The 14,210-nt window shown below is 60.3% G+C and overlaps 6 protein-coding genes across 6 annotated transcripts, besides 5 other annotated features; 3 read left to right on the forward strand and 3 right to left on the reverse strand.

The window, feature by feature from the left end:
- Positions 1-509: 509 nt before the first annotated feature.
- On the forward strand, positions 510-2,054 carry PAN0_001c0001 (uncharacterized protein; the record flags this gene model as incomplete). Its single annotated transcript, XM_014803623.1, has 1 exon — positions 510-2,054. The coding sequence occupies one exon, from the start codon at positions 510-512 to the stop codon at positions 2,052-2,054; it is 1,545 nt and encodes a 514-aa protein (XP_014659109.1).
- Positions 2,055-2,285: 231 nt separating this feature from the next.
- Positions 2,286-4,112, reverse strand: PAN0_001d0002 (cytochrome P450 monooxygenase; the record flags this gene model as incomplete). Its single annotated transcript, XM_014803624.1, has 1 exon — positions 2,286-4,112. The coding sequence occupies one exon, from the start codon at positions 4,110-4,112 to the stop codon at positions 2,286-2,288; it is 1,827 nt and encodes a 608-aa protein (XP_014659110.1).
- Positions 4,113-4,872: 760 nt separating this feature from the next.
- On the forward strand, positions 4,873-5,463 carry PAN0_001c0003 (uncharacterized protein; the record flags this gene model as incomplete). Its single annotated transcript, XM_014803625.1, has 2 exons — positions 4,873-5,040; positions 5,179-5,463. 2 exons carry the CDS (start codon positions 4,873-4,875, stop codon positions 5,461-5,463), a joined length of 453 nt encoding a protein of 150 aa, XP_014659111.1.
- Positions 5,464-5,656: 193 nt separating this feature from the next.
- Positions 5,657-6,697, reverse strand: PAN0_001d0004 (uncharacterized protein; the record flags this gene model as incomplete). The annotated part of the gene is made up of 1 exon (XM_014803626.1): positions 5,657-6,697. One exon carries the CDS (start codon positions 6,695-6,697, stop codon positions 5,657-5,659), a length of 1,041 nt encoding a protein of 346 aa, XP_014659112.1.
- Positions 6,698-7,523: 826 nt separating this feature from the next.
- On the forward strand, positions 7,524-8,580 carry PAN0_001c0005 (carrier protein; the record flags this gene model as incomplete). Its single annotated transcript, XM_014803627.1, has 2 exons — positions 7,524-7,601; positions 7,711-8,580. 2 exons carry the CDS (start codon positions 7,524-7,526, stop codon positions 8,578-8,580), a joined length of 948 nt encoding a protein of 315 aa, XP_014659113.1.
- A 413-nt stretch (positions 8,581-8,993) lies between these two features.
- On the reverse strand, positions 8,994-11,182 carry PAN0_001d0006 (uncharacterized protein; the record flags this gene model as incomplete). Its single annotated transcript, XM_014803628.1, has 4 exons — positions 8,994-9,744; positions 9,851-10,307; positions 10,434-10,798; positions 10,929-11,182. The coding sequence occupies 4 exons, from the start codon at positions 11,180-11,182 to the stop codon at positions 8,994-8,996; spliced, it is 1,827 nt and encodes a 608-aa protein (XP_014659114.1).
- A 904-nt stretch (positions 11,183-12,086) lies between these two features.
- Positions 12,087-12,257: a sequence feature (In-frame stop codon was detected at splice-junction site;~hypothetical protein).
- A 120-nt stretch (positions 12,258-12,377) lies between these two features.
- Positions 12,378-12,429: a sequence feature (In-frame stop codon was detected at splice-junction site;~hypothetical protein).
- Positions 12,430-12,572: 143 nt separating this feature from the next.
- Positions 12,573-12,728: a sequence feature (In-frame stop codon was detected at splice-junction site;~hypothetical protein).
- Positions 12,729-12,814: 86 nt separating this feature from the next.
- Positions 12,815-13,549: a sequence feature (In-frame stop codon was detected at splice-junction site;~hypothetical protein).
- Positions 13,550-13,790: 241 nt separating this feature from the next.
- Positions 13,791-13,840: a sequence feature (In-frame stop codon was detected at splice-junction site;~hypothetical protein).
- Between the last annotated feature and the right edge of the window lie 370 nt (positions 13,841-14,210).

The raw sequence follows: 14,210 nt of genomic DNA on the forward strand, positions 1-14,210 counted from the left end.
TAACCCTAACCCTAACCCTAACCCTAACCCTAACCCTAACCCTAACCCTAACCCTAACCCTAACCCTAACCCTAACCCTAACCCTAACCCAAACCCTAAACCCCTAACCCTAACCCTAACCCTTGGCTTCTGGAAGCAAGCTGTCCAACACTGCGATCCAGCAGGGCTCTAGCCCTAACTTCCCGCTCTCACCGCCACACGCACCGTCCAACTACCCGCCGTCGGCCCCCGATCTCATGACGCTCCTCGGCCCCCGTTGCATCCGGTGCCTGACCGTCCCCATCAGCGCATGACCCGTGCGGCAATGAACGGAGCCGGATCGGATCGTGTCCTTGCTCGTCTCACCGGCGGCCTGGCCTTTGGGACGGCGCCGATGCCACCATGAGCACCAGGCCCGGACATGTCGATCTACAGTGCGTGTCGCTTTTCACCTTGTCCATTTTTGCCCACCGTCCCCTCCATCGTATGAACCCCATCCGACCGCACTCGGATCGGTACAGGATACGCCCATGTCGAGCAGCCCGAGCGTACAGTCCTCCACAGCGTCTTTCCGGTCCGATCACAACCTCGAGGCGCGTGCGGATCTCGCAAACCACATGGAAAAGCAAGCCGAGTCGCTCTCCGCAGCGACGACCAAGCAGGAGGAGGATGGCAATCACAAGGCGTTTCTTGTCGACTGGCACGGGACGGACGACCCGGAGAATCCGCTCAACTGGAGCACGGCGCGCAAGCACGGCATCACGCTGACTCTCTCATTCGCGGTTGTGGTGGTGACGTTTGCGTCGTCCGTGTACTCGTCGGCGTCGAGCGCTGTGGCCAAGCACTTCGGCGTTTCGGACGAGGTGGGCAAGCTGGGCATCACGCTCTTTCTGTGCGGCTATGCGATCGGCCCGCTGGCGTGGGGCCCGCTCTCGGAGCGCCAGGGACGCAAGCCGCCCATGCTCATCTCGTACCTTGGCTTTGTGCTCTTCTCGCTCGCCACCGCCACCGCCAAGGATCTGCAAACCGTGCTCATCTGCCGCTTCTTCAGCGGCGTGTTTGGATGCGGCCCGCTCTCCATTGCCGGCGGTGCCATGGCCGACTACAGCTCGCTCGAACAGCGCGGCATCGCCATCGCCATCTACTCGTTCGCCACGTTCGCCGGGCCGACGTTCGGTCCGATTCTCGGCAGCTTTATCGTCGAGTCGCACCTCGGCTGGCGATGGACAGAGTACCTCACCGCCATCGTGGGGTCTGCCTTCCTGCTCGTGCTGCTCGTCGCCCTGCCAGAGACGTACGCCAAGCGCATCCTTCAGAAGAGGGCCGAGCACCGCCGCCTCGAGACGCGCCAGTGGGCTTGGCATGCGCAGCTCGACGAGGAGGCGTTCGATGCGCGCGTCGTCGTCACAAAGTACCTCACTCGGCCGATCGTCATGTTGGTGGTCGAGCCGATGATCCTCCTGCTCTCCATCTACGTCGCCTTCATCTACGGCATCCTCTACCTGCTCTTCGGCAGCCTACCAGTGCACTACGTCGAGGTGCGCGGCTGGAGCGAGGGCGTAGGCTCGTTGCCTTTCCTCGCACTGCTCGTCGGATGCGGTCTCGGTTGCCTTGTCATGGTCGGCTTCAATCCACGCTACGTGCGCACGTGCAAGCTCAACAACAGCCAGCCCGTCCCCGAGGAGCGGCTACTGCCCATGATCGTCGGCGCCGTCGTATTCCCCGTGGGCTGCTTGTGGTACGCCTGGACCACGTATGCCTCGGTGCACTGGATCGTCCCCACCCTTGCCCTCGTCCCCATCGGCTGCGGCATTATTCTTCTCTTCCTCCAGGCGCTCAACTACCTCATCGACGCCTACCTCGCCTACGCGAACTCGGCACTCGCCGCCAACTCGCTCCTCCGCTCCCTCTTTGGTGCAGGTTTCCCGCTGTTCGGATCCCAAATGATGGTCAACCTCGGACTGCAGTGGGCCAACACGGTGATCGGCCTTATCGGCGTCGCCCTCCTCCCCATCCCTATCCTGTTCTACATCTACGGCAAGCGGCTGCGTCGCTCGAGCAAGTTTGCCACCTGATCCTGCTTTCCTGCCTCAATCGCATCTCTCTTTGCATGCTTCGAAAGTATTCATAGTCTCAACAATCCTGACTCTACTATTTTTGGTTCCTTGTAGCGATGCTCTGGCGCAAGATCGTTCTCCGCTCTTTACCGTATCACTTGCTAGGAGAAATTGCTGAGTTAGCAGCGTGTACGATATTGATTCCATGGCAGCTTCGTTCGCGCGACGCGCGCCATAAGAAGTGTGGGATCAGGACGCGGTGGCGGTGGCCCATTTGAGTTCGAGCTTGTGCGCTCTCGGGTTGCCGACAAAGGGGCCGATATACTCCATGTCGTGCTCGGACGTCTTGACGGGAGGATCGGTGGCTTGCGGATCAAGGTTAACGCCCGGCTGGAGGCAGCGAAAGACGCTTGCGCAGGTGAGGTGGAGGACGAGCGTGGCGAGGTTGCGGCCGATGCAGCCGCGCGGGCCGTTGGAGAAGGTGGTGATGCTTGACGCCATGGCGGCGTACCTTGCCGAGCGGAGCGCTTCCCGACCGGGCGCGTCCTTGTGGTCGTCGTCGGATGATTGCTGCTGCGCTTCGATCCAGCGTTCTGGACGAAACACCTCTGAATCATCGCCCCACAAAGCGCGGTCCCAGCGGCCTTGGACCCATGAGCTGCACGTAATCTCTGTGCCACCGGGGAGGAAGACGCCGTATTCGAGTCGCACGCCTTCGGGTGGCACGGTGCGCGGGAAGGGGCGCACGCCCGCCGGGTAGAAGCGGAACGTCTCCTTGAGCAGCGCGTTGAAGAACGCCAGCTTTACCACGGCCCTCTCCTCGGGCACGGCGTTTTCGACGTCGCGCACGAAAGTTTCCTGGTCCGGGATCACCTCGGCGAGCTCGTCGCGCAGGCGCGCGTACCAGTGCGCATGCGTCGCCAGCTGGAACGTCAGGTACGTCAGCGCCGCCGCCGTCGTCTCGACGCCCGCCACGACAAGCCCGCGCGACTCGCCCACCAGCGTCTGCTTGTCCAGCCCCTCACCCGTCACAGGATCGCGCGCGTGGATCAGCTTGTGCAGGACCTCGTGGGGATCGTCCCGCTTGGTAGCCAAGAACTCGTCAATGTAGCCCGTCATGAGCGCGTTCAGGTCGCGGATGCCTTCCAGGTCAGTGCGCAGCCGGCCAGGGGGCAGCAGCCTCACCAGGTGCAGCCCCAACGGCACACGACGCAGCCACTGGTACACGAACAGCGACTGTGGCAGCGACCCTGTGCGGCTCCGAATGCCCAGAAGCAGCTCGTTCAGCCGAGCTGCCAGCCAACAAAACACAAGACAGAACGAGCGGTCAGCGAAAAGAACGCAGTCGAGGCTGTAACGTCTCAATGTCACTGCGCGGAAGACGGTGAGGGAGGGAGAGAACGTACCGGTTTCCACCATGTGGTCTTCGCGACCAAAGGCAAACTTGGAGATGATGTCGCCGGTAAACTGCTGGTATGCGGCAAACACGTCTTCGTACGCACCTCCTTCCGCGGCCCTGTCAAACCTGTGGACGAGCGCTGCGATGCGGTTTGCGATGAATCCGCGGAACTCGGCGAGCGAGCTGGGCGCAAACGCATGCGAGACGATGCGGCGGCGCGAGGCGTGGTGCTTTGCGTCGCGCGAGCTGAATAGGTTCGCCTTGCCTGGCTCGGCGTTGAAGAGGTCGTAGAGTGGCGCCTTTTCGAAGCGCGTCGCCTGCGCAAACACGAGCTTGTGCGACGCGGGGTCGGCGATGTGCACCTGGTTGGGGCCAGTGCGCACGATGGGCGACGCCAGCGCGTCGTGCAGCCGCAGCAGCTCAAAGTGCTCCGTGTCCGGACAAGTCGAGTTGAGCAGCGTGTGGCGCGCGTCCGGCCACGCAGGCAGCCCATCCAGCGCAGCATTTGCCACCTTGGGGTCGCCAAACACCGCCGTGCGTTGCTGGCGCGTCCGAGCGAACACCAGCATCGCAGTCGCCAGAGCCATCACCAGCGCCACGCCAAGCTGCACGCCCTCGTCCGAATGGGCGCGCACCTCGGCCACCCGCGTGCCCACGTACGCCGTCCAGGCAGACATCTCGAAAAAGAAAAGGATAACAAGCGCTGTGCGTGCGAGGTCGATCAGAGCCTAGGTCGTCCCGTTCCGGTGTTGCCGGTCCGAATTGTATGTAGAAGGGAGGTACGTACGGATCACCATCGCGCCGCCTGGTGTCCGTCCGAGGTGGTCGATATATCTGTGTTGCCAGGTGAAAGTCGAGAAGGCTGGTCTGGGTGCACGGCCGCTGTCGAGTACTGCTCAGCCGCCGCCCTTCCGTCAATTTTTCGCGGTGCGACGAGCGACACGAAGACCCTGGCTCTTCAATCGAATGCAGGGCCCTTGGAAGCGGTACCTTTCGGCCCGCGGGCACTGATTCACACAAGCGTCTGTCCCCTTCGCGTCATGCCAACCCCGTCGTCCAACCGGTGAATCGCTGCAACACACCTAGGCATCGCTGACCGCCGCAACGATCCGTCTTAGCTAGCCAGGGCGCGTGTGACATGGCTCTTTTTGCCAGGGCCAAACGCGGGAAGGGGATGCGGCTCGGCCAAATCCTCTAGAATCCCAGGGAGCTCTTCAAAGGCAACGTACCGGCTTGACGGCCTTGCACGCTCCACAGCGATGCGGATCCAGCCGACCGGGATGCAGCGTTGAGGGGACCCGGTCGCCACTCCCATGTCCATCAACCCATCCGAACTCTCATCCACTCGTATCCTCCTGTGTCGTCGACAAGCACACGAATGTGATAGCATCGAAAGGAGGTCCAAGCACCACGCACCAGCCGCGAAACGATATGACAATGCTGAAGGAGGCAGACGGACTGTCGAGCCGCGTCAAGGTCTACTTTCTGCTCAAGCGACGGAGCGATATTACTCGACAGGACTTTCTCGCATACTGGCGCGGCGAGCACCGCAGGCAGGTGGGCCACCTTAAAAAGTGCAAGCTGTACATCCTGAAGGTGGAACAGGTAAGCCACGCCCCCTCTCCCCCCAAAAAACACCACCATCGTCCTCTAACCCTTTCATGCTTGACTGACGACGTTTTCTTCGTGTTTACCATTTGCTGATCCTGCCCGCCCGGGGGGTTGGGGAAGTTTCATCCGCAGGCGATGCTGCAGCTGGACATGGCCGAATTTTTCAGTTCGCATCCGTCGCAGGTGGAGCTGGACAAGCCCAGGGTGGACGACGAATGGGACGGGATCCTCATGTTTGAGCTTGCGTCCATGGCCGATCTCAAAGCCTTTTTCGCCGAGCACGAGTACGCCGCCTGCCTGCGTCCGGACGAGGCCAAATTCATCGACGTCGCCCGCTCGCGCATCATGGTCGGTCAGCCGCCCGAGTGGAACGACGACCACGCCGCCTCGTACGCCGCCGAATCGCCTCCTCACTAGCGAACCCCTTCCTTGAACGCCGAATCGCACGATGCATCTCGGAAATCGTCTGCTGGGAGAGGAGAAAGGAGCGGCAATTTTGAAAAGCTGGCGTTCGTAAGAAAGCCGTTGAAGAGATTTCGATTACAGTGTATGTGCGACGGTGAGACGCATGTTCGAGCGAATGTATCATTTCAGGGAGGAGTGTACAGGGCTAAGGTTTCGCGTCGCGAGGCTTGGAATTGACGAGGTGGAAGGTGAGCAGGTTGCCCGTGACGCGAGCGACACTGATCTCCAAGCCGGCGAGCTTGGCGCCGTAGGTGAAGGCGTCGAGCGTGTCGTACTCGTTGGCAAAGATGCCAATACGACGGAGCATGGCGCTGGCGTCGATGGCCGCCGCCTCCGAGTAGGCGCTGTCGTGCGTCCAACCGGCGCATCTGGGGCCTAGCACAGTACATCCGACCAGCGAACCGGCGGGCGCAAGCAGGCTCGCCATTCCCGTGAGGATTGCGGCCATCTTGCGTCTGGCGAGCTCGTGGCCATTTTCCCGGTCGGCGACGGCGGCGTAGGGGATGCAGTGTATGACCAGGTTGGCGACGAGCGTGTCGTACAGTTGTTCGACACCCTTGGCCGCCAGCACGCTCTGCAGCTGCTCGAGGCTGGTAATGTCTGCAGCGAGCCTGCGCGTGTTAGGATACGCCTCGACGGTGGGGGGGTGGGGCACGAGTCCCGCGCCCGAGACGCCGCGCGCAACGTCCGACCAAAGACGCTCGAGGCGTGCGTGGCTGTATTGCAAAGGTATGGGGTTGAGGTCGAGCAGGTCGTAGCTCAGCCGTGCGCCCGCCGCCGCCGGCGATGCCACGAGCGACCTCTGCGCCAGCCGGCGCAGCGCCGCCGAGCGCCGTGGAAAGTAGGCCGAGCCCGGCCCTATCTCGATGGTGCGCTGGCCGATCGTCGCCTCGTACATCTGGGCGGGGAGCTCGGTATCGGCGCGCCACATGAAGGGCAGCATGAAGCGCCACACGTACCAGTCGTAGCCGAAGAGCGCCTCTTGCGGGTACGTCTCGACCTTTTCGCGCTGCTTGGCGCTGCCTCCGCTCGAAAAGGATCGCGTGGCCAGACAGTGGGCGTGGAAGCGTCCGACGAGGATCAGGAGTCGGTAGAGCTGCAGTGCCAGCGTCACCGCCACACCGGCGTACAGCCGGGCCAGCAGCGAGGCAGGCGCCGCCGTCCGATCGTGAGCTTGCGATTCCATGCCCAACTTCTGCTCCTATGCGTTAAAGATCGGGTCCGCTGGATCTGCTTTGTCGGTAGCCAGCTGTTCACCTAGGCTGGCTCGAGGTGCGTGGAGCTGCAGCAGGCATTACTTATACTCGACCTGGTAACGGTCTCGATAGAAGGTTGCCGGACTGATCCCAAAGTCGACAGCCGGTCAAGCGACGAGCCGAGCGAGCGTGACGGCGAGCCGCACCCGCCTTCTTCTTGCATTCCGACCACGCGTGAGCGAAAGTCGAAGGCCGGCTGACACCACGTCGAACGGTCGGACCCTGAATCGCTGGACCACGGATGAGAGAGGCCCCGCGTCGAGCCCGGGGGCCGAGATGGACCGTGCAGCCCGAAAAAAGTAAGACATTTTAATTTTTTCAAGAAAAGGGAGGACAAAACAGAAGAAAAGTAAAAAGAAACAGACCTGTTGCCCGTAGAATACGCATCGACAGCGCACTTTTCGACAGCATCGCCATCCTAGCCTCGCACAGGGCAACTCTCGACTCTCTCACGCTTGCCAATCGGTCGTCCTCAATGATGATGACATGGTCAGCCTTTTTTTTGCCTGCCCCCCTCCCCCGCCCTCCTTTTCCCTCTCCCTTCGCGCTGTGTGCTAGTACTACTGCCGACCCGGCCAAGTGGGGCCGGAGCGCTTTGTTCACATCGTCCGTCGAGGGCTATCCGGAAACGCGACGATTCCTTCTCCCTGCCCCCCTTCCTCCTTCTCCCCTTCCTCCTTCCACACCACCACCCATACCTACTCCACTTTCTGATCCTCCTGCGAGTCATATAGAGGCTTGACAAGCGCTGAAGCCATGTCGAACACGCATGCCGGGTCCAACAATTTTTGGGCCGATTTCCTCCTCGGAGGAGTGTCGGCAGCCATCTCCAAGGTAACTTACCCCCACACACAATGAAGCCTCCATCTCGAGCAGCTTGTTCCTGAAGGGCCAGCGCTGATGTATTTCCGTCCGGGTTGACACTTTGTTGGTGGGTTTGTAGACGGCAGCTGCGCCGGTGGAGAGGGTCAAGCTGCTGCTGCAGAACCAGAACGCGATGATGAAGGCGGGACGGCTGGACCATCCGTACACGGGTGTGGTCAACTGTTTCTCGCGCACCTACACCAGCGAAGGGCTTGTCTCGTTCTGGCGGGGCAACACGGCGAATGTGATCCGCTACTTTCCGACGCAGGCGCTCAATTTTGCGTTCAAGGACTTTTACAAGCGGCTCTTCAGCTACGACAAGAAGACGGAGTACGGCAAGTGGTTCTTCGGCAACGTTGCGTCGGGCGGGCTGGCGGGCGCGACGTCATTGGTTTTTGTCTACTCGCTCGACTATGCGCGCACGCGGCTGGCCAACGACGCCAAGGGCGCGAGCGGCACGCGCCAGTTCAAAGGCCTCCTCGATGTGTACCGCAAGACGCTCGCTTCGGACGGCATCGCCGGCCTGTACCGTGGCTTTGTGCCGTCCGTCGTCGGCATTGTCGTGTATAGAGGTCTCTATTTTGGTCTGTACGACTCTCTCAAGCCCGTCGTCCTCGTCGGACCGTTGGAGGGTAACTTTTTGGCCTCGTTCGCCCTCGGTTGGTCCTCCACGGCTCTGGCTGGCCTTGCGTCGTACCCGCTCGATACGGTCAGGCGCCGCATGATGATGACTTCGGGCACGGGCCAGAACTACAAGAACTTTGCCGTCGCTCTCGCAGAGATCATCAAGGCAGAGGGCGCGCACAGCCTCATGCGCGGCGCAGGCGCCAACATCCTCCGTGGCGTCGCCTCCGCCGGCGTGCTCTCCATTTACGACCAGGCCCAGATCCTACTGCAAAAGACCGCCGAGACCATCAAAGAGTCGCCCGCCGTACAGAAGATCGCCTAAACCCCCGTTGCTCCACGCTTCACATCAACATCTTATCTTTTCTCTCCTTGTTTGCTCCCACACAAAAGGGATCGGCGTGGCTTCGATAGACGATGCGCAATCACACTCCAAAGTTCCTGCTCGACATGAGAAACTTTGCACGATGCACGGTGCGGCAAGGCAGACAAGCCCCGAACTGGAAAGATGATCTGGATGGACGTGCGCAGCCACACCCAAAATGGCCCCTGACCACGACCCGGTTTCGCGGGGTTTCGAAGAAGGGCATGTGACGAAATCTCAAATGCAAAGCAGGACTCAAGGGCTAGCAGAGACTCTCGATTGGTAGGTGTAGAGCATCCAATGCCATGAGCAGGGTACAAGGAGCGAGGTGTAGGGTACAAGGTGCGAGGTGCGAGGTGTGCGAGGGACGCGTTCTAGCAGAGGTTGGAGTCGGTGGGCGGGTTTGCCGGAGTAGCCTCTTTGCCAGCGAGGAGTTTCCAGACATCCAGGCGGTAGGCGGCCTGCCTGCCTGTGGGGAGGAGCGACCAGTCGTGCTTGTACGCATCCTTGTAGCGCCTCGCCTTATCGGCGTCGATGATCGGGAGCGCCTCGAGGACGAGCAGGGCAGTGCGGAGAAAGAGCGTATGGTCTATCTGGGCGACGCTCTGCGGCGCTATGGAGCGTCTCTGCCTGGGAGCCCACTCGGACCCGGGCTCCACGTGCGCATCGAGCGTGCCGCGCGGCGTGAAGTGCGGCAGTCTGCTCGGGTCCGGCATACGCTCGGCCCTCGGGAGGAGCAGCGACGGCACGCCGCGGCGGCGGCTGCTTACGCGCGCGCCGCACCACATGAGCACGCGCAGCGACTTGGCGACGTGCTCGTCGAGGTGCATCGCCGCGCGCTGGCCGATCTTCCACCAGAGGTTGTGCTCCTCGATCTCGCGCTCCCACCCCTGGCGAACGCGCGTGTAGTCGACCGAGGCCGGCTCAAACGATGCCGGAGGCACGCGCAGCTCGGCACGCTCGCCCGAGAGGCACAGCTCGCTGAACCGGAGCGCAGGTTTGCCGCGCGACACCCACGAACAGCATGCCGTTCGGAAGTGCATCGTCAGGAACGCCACCCGACTCCACGGCGTCAGCAGCGGCAGCACCACAGCGTACGTAAACAGCGGCGTCTGCAGGTGGCAGCTGCAGAACCCCACGAAGAGACAGAAAAGGAGAGCCAAGAGAGCTTTTGCATGTCAGTACGGCTTCCCTGTCCGCGGAGAAAAGGGAAAGGGGAGTGGCTGCTTACAAAAAAAAGTCCATCTTGAGCCGCTCGTTGGGGCTGGACGTGGTGCCAAGGATAGCGGTGATGAGCCAGATGAGCTCCTCCGCTTTGAGGCAGACGTCGGTCCAGCCTTGATCGATGTCGACGCGCCAGCGGCGGGCGATGGCGGCGATGGCGGCGCCGTGCGAGTGGGCGCCGGCGATGACCGTGTCGCCCGCTTTGATGTCGCCGCAGTCGTCGAGGTGCGGCGCGGCGTCGAGGTGCGCCAGCGTCTCGAACGCGTTCGTACCGGCATACTTGCGCGCGTCGAGCTGCGAAGACGCCAGCACGTCGAACTCGGGCACCACGCCCTGCTCGGTCTGCCGCCGATGCTCCTCCACCGCCACTGAGGAGCGCGGGCGCTGCTCGAGCATCGCACACACCTCGTCGCTCGGAAAGAGGGATTCCATGTCGGCGTGCGACACCGCCGTCTCCGCCAATGCTATCCAAACCAATCCCAAAAAAGGAGACGACATGATAAGGTCAGTCAATCGAAACCCTAACCCCCTTCCGCAACACAATCACATTCTTCGATGGCCGGTCTCTGGTGCTGGAACGAGGCACCTACCTTGAGCAAGCGAGTCGTTGCCACCGCACTCGAGAGCGTGGCCGAGGTGGATGATGGGATGGAGGATGCCTGAAAAAAGGCGCGCAAGCATGGCGACACCGGGCGCGTTGGCGTCCTGCGCAAACACGTAGCGCTCGATGGTGGCGACGGCGCCTCGCACGTCAATTTCGGCGAGGAAGAAGAGCAGGAAGCTCGAGTAGGACGACTCGAGGCCGAGCATGCGCGTCCAGTTGTGCCGCGTGATGGGCTGCGCCAGCGGCGCCATCAGCGGCCGCGCGAACGACGCGTGCTGCGCAAACAGCTCCGTCAGCCGCTCCGGCCGCGCCCCCAGCGTATAGATCACCACCGCATGGTGCAGCAAATGGCTAACAACACCGAAGAGATGCACAACATGCAGATCATGCCAGAGAGATATAGTGTGAGTTGACGATATTACCTTTACGGAGGGGGTGTGAGTGTTCAGGTGGAGGTGAGGGAGGGGTCAAAGGGACGTACTTGTGCCAACGGATCGAATTCCAGTAGATGTGGTGGCGCTCAAAGTCGGCACGCAGGAGCAGCTTGAGCTCGTCTTCGGACTCTGGCGACGCTCCAGGTGCGACAAAGAGCCATCGTGGTGGGTTGCGCACCGCGAGCGCGCGCAGGGCCGCCTCCCTCTGCTGCTCGGCAACGTGCAGCTCGTCTGTTGTAGTCCCTTCGCCGCCGCCGTTAGCAGCGCGCACGGGAAACGCAAACGGCCCTTGCACTTGCATGTCGAATCGATCTCTGTACTTTAATTCTCAACCCGCTCGGAAAGGATTTGAACTAGGGAGGCCAAAATGGGGTGGGGGAGGGGGGAATTAAAGTGCACCGGGCGCTTCAGATCTTATAAGTGTTCAGGGCGTGCACGCTCTGGTCGAGCGGCGGCGGTTTAGCGGTACTTACGAAGCAGCTATGCCGCCAGGTGCGTACACGGTGCATGAACGACAGGAACCGACTAGAGGTGTGCCACATCGCGGGCCGAGAGCGTCGGGCGTGGATGTGGCCGAATTAGGGCCCCCCGAGTGTTTGGGATCTGGCTCCGCTCCCGTGGTTGTAGGCGGTGGGAAAGAAAGCGGGAGTTCTGCGTTACACGGATCTTGACCACCCAAAAGCGCCATCCTCCACGTCCCAGCTGCTCGCGTCACAGGGGAAAAAATCCGTTGCTCCACATTCAGGCTGGAATTTTGGGTGGAAATACTGTATATCACCGCAGCGGATAGCGCTCGGGCACCGAGACGAGTGCTCGCTGCGCAGGCAAGTCGACCCGAGTGGTACCGTTGGCGTTGCCGGATGTGCTGCCTCACGAAGGGTGGGGTCGGTCGTAACGGTGGACAGACAACTCTGCTCAGAAACCTTGATTGCTCAGAAACCTTGATCTCTAGCATCAAAGTGTGAATTGTGCCGCCGCCGCTGGTTTTCTGGTGCGGATATCCACGGATCGACTCGCCGCTCGGTCCGGCCCCCGATCTCATTTGCTCTTGTGGAGCGGTTCAGTGCGGCAAAAAGAGAGACACAAACTGGCCGAATGCGATGACATCCTGTTCAAAGAGGGTCCCCACGCCTCGCTCTCCAATATTGACCGTGGCTTTGCCCAACGCCCTACCGGTCACAAGGCTCTCGTAGGCCTTTGGCGCGTCACACATGAGAACTGGCTGTCGACGGGACCAGGTAAGTGTCGACGAGCTCGGGGAGGCCGTCGCGCATGGAGCCGCCCATGGTCGACTTGCGAGGTACGCCGCCGAGCCACCAGGGGAGGCGGAGCGACGACAACGCTAAACGCTTCGAGCCGGCAGCTGCGACGAGGATCTAGTGTCTCTCTGGATGGATGCGAGAGTCGAAGGTCGGAACGAAAACTTCGAATTGGTCTCAAACGAGACGGGGCGGGTTAGGAACCCGGGAAAAGGCGAGGGGTGATTCACGGCTGACCATTTCAGGTACGACAACACCAGCTGTCGAAGCGAAACAGCTGAAGCTTGTACTGGTGGCAGAAGGAAGAGGACAGAGCGTTCAGAGCGGTTTCGATTCGGCTAGGTTAGAGTGCAGAGACTGTATTATTGAGCTGATGTAGCCCAAATCGAATGCGGAGGCGTTCTAGGACGGCCTAAGAGTTTTTGCGTGGACCCAACGAAAGGTCGGAAAGTTCCTCCTCCTCCTCCTCCTCCTCCTCCTCCTCCTCCTGCCGCCGCCGCTGCTGCTGCTGTGGCTAGCCCATAGCCTGAAACGCTGCTGATAAAATTGTCGTTGATCCGGTCCAGATCCACATGGAGAGGCACCTTGCTGCCAAGAAGGCAGAACCCTCGAAGAAGATCTTTGGCCTGGGTCAGTGCTGCGCAAACCATCTCCCGCAGCTCAGAGACGATGACCTGGATCCTCTAGTGCTCGTGTTGGCGATAGTAGCAGCCAGGGTAGCAGCAGCTTGCGGTTGATGGTCAACCAACAGATACCTCAAATTCTTGCCCAACTTGAAAAGCAGCTGAACGGGCACGGGGGTCTGGACTCCAAAATCCTCCTGGTCGTCACTCTTGAAGGCTGCATTGTGAGATTTGCGGTGGTTGTGCATGGACGTCCTAGATACCAGAGTGTACACACATCTGCCGTTCTTGCTGGATGCAGCCAGCTCCTTGACCTGTGGCGCGGGCAGATGAGCGTTGCCAATGTCTACATAGAGAGGATGGGCGAGGTTCAGTTGCTGAAGGAGCTTGTCGAGCAGCTCCTTGATTTGTTTTTCCAGGCGCAAGCCATGGAGCTTGTTGATGTGGTCCAAGACAGGATCCACACTGGAATTGAGAGCTTGCTTGAGGTTGCAGTCAGTACCTGTGCACCGAAGTACACGTGGATGTTCAAGCAGCCGCAAGTGGAACACAGCAAGAAGTCGGGCAACCTCCTCTGGGCCAAGGGCAGGCTCTGCTACAGCTGCTTCAGCAACCTTGGCTGCGGGGGGTAGAGCACAACCAGCTGCTTCGAGAGGCAGCTCAGCTGCATTGGCAGCCGAGGCAGAGGCTGACTCCATGCTGGAGCCAGTAGCGTTTGTCTCAAGCTCCTCTTCTTCAGCCTTGACCTGTCCAGCAGGCCAGCTGCTGGGGTCGGAGACAAGCTGTCTGTTTGCGCGGTGGAAAAAAAGAAAAAGGAAAGAAAAAGAAGGAAGAAAAAAGAGTCACAGGCAGAAAATAAAGGTGGTTGCTAAGGTACAGTACAGTTTTGTACTGTAGTGCTGCTGATTTCACAGCCATCGCAAAATTTCAGGAATCTGGTTGAGCCAGTTGAAAAGCGTTTGGTGGCAAATTGGTTTGATGTTAGCCGCTGCGCTCAGACCTTGTGGGTGGCAGATTCATTAGGTACCAACAACCTGGTCCAGCGAGATGAACTCTCAGTTGGATACCCACAAACATGCTCTGGACTCGTGGGTGGCAGATTAATCCTGCTCCCACATCCTGGTTCAACCAGACAATCTGGTCTGAACAAGCACGCTTGGAGCTTGCAGGTGGTGCTCTAAATTGGTACGAAAACTCTGGTTTGAGTGGACGGCCACACATTCAACGGAAAATTGGTTTGGTGTGCACGCTCAGAGATTGCAATGGCAGTTTTAATTGGTACCATAAATCTGTTTCCAAGATTTCAACAAACACTTGGAGGAGCAACGAACAGGTGGAGGCGCAATGGTGTTTGTCGCAGCCAAAAAATGGATTTTGGAATTGTTGGATTTTCTACCCCGACCAAGCGTTTGTCACTGACCAGACCAGTCTCAATTTTTGTTCGTTG

The sequence above is a fragment of the Moesziomyces antarcticus genome (genome assembly GCF_000747765.1).
Source record: "Moesziomyces antarcticus DNA, scaffold: scaffold_v10001, strain JCM 10317, whole genome shotgun sequence".
NCBI lineage: Eukaryota > Fungi > Basidiomycota > Ustilaginomycetes > Ustilaginales > Ustilaginaceae > Moesziomyces > Moesziomyces antarcticus.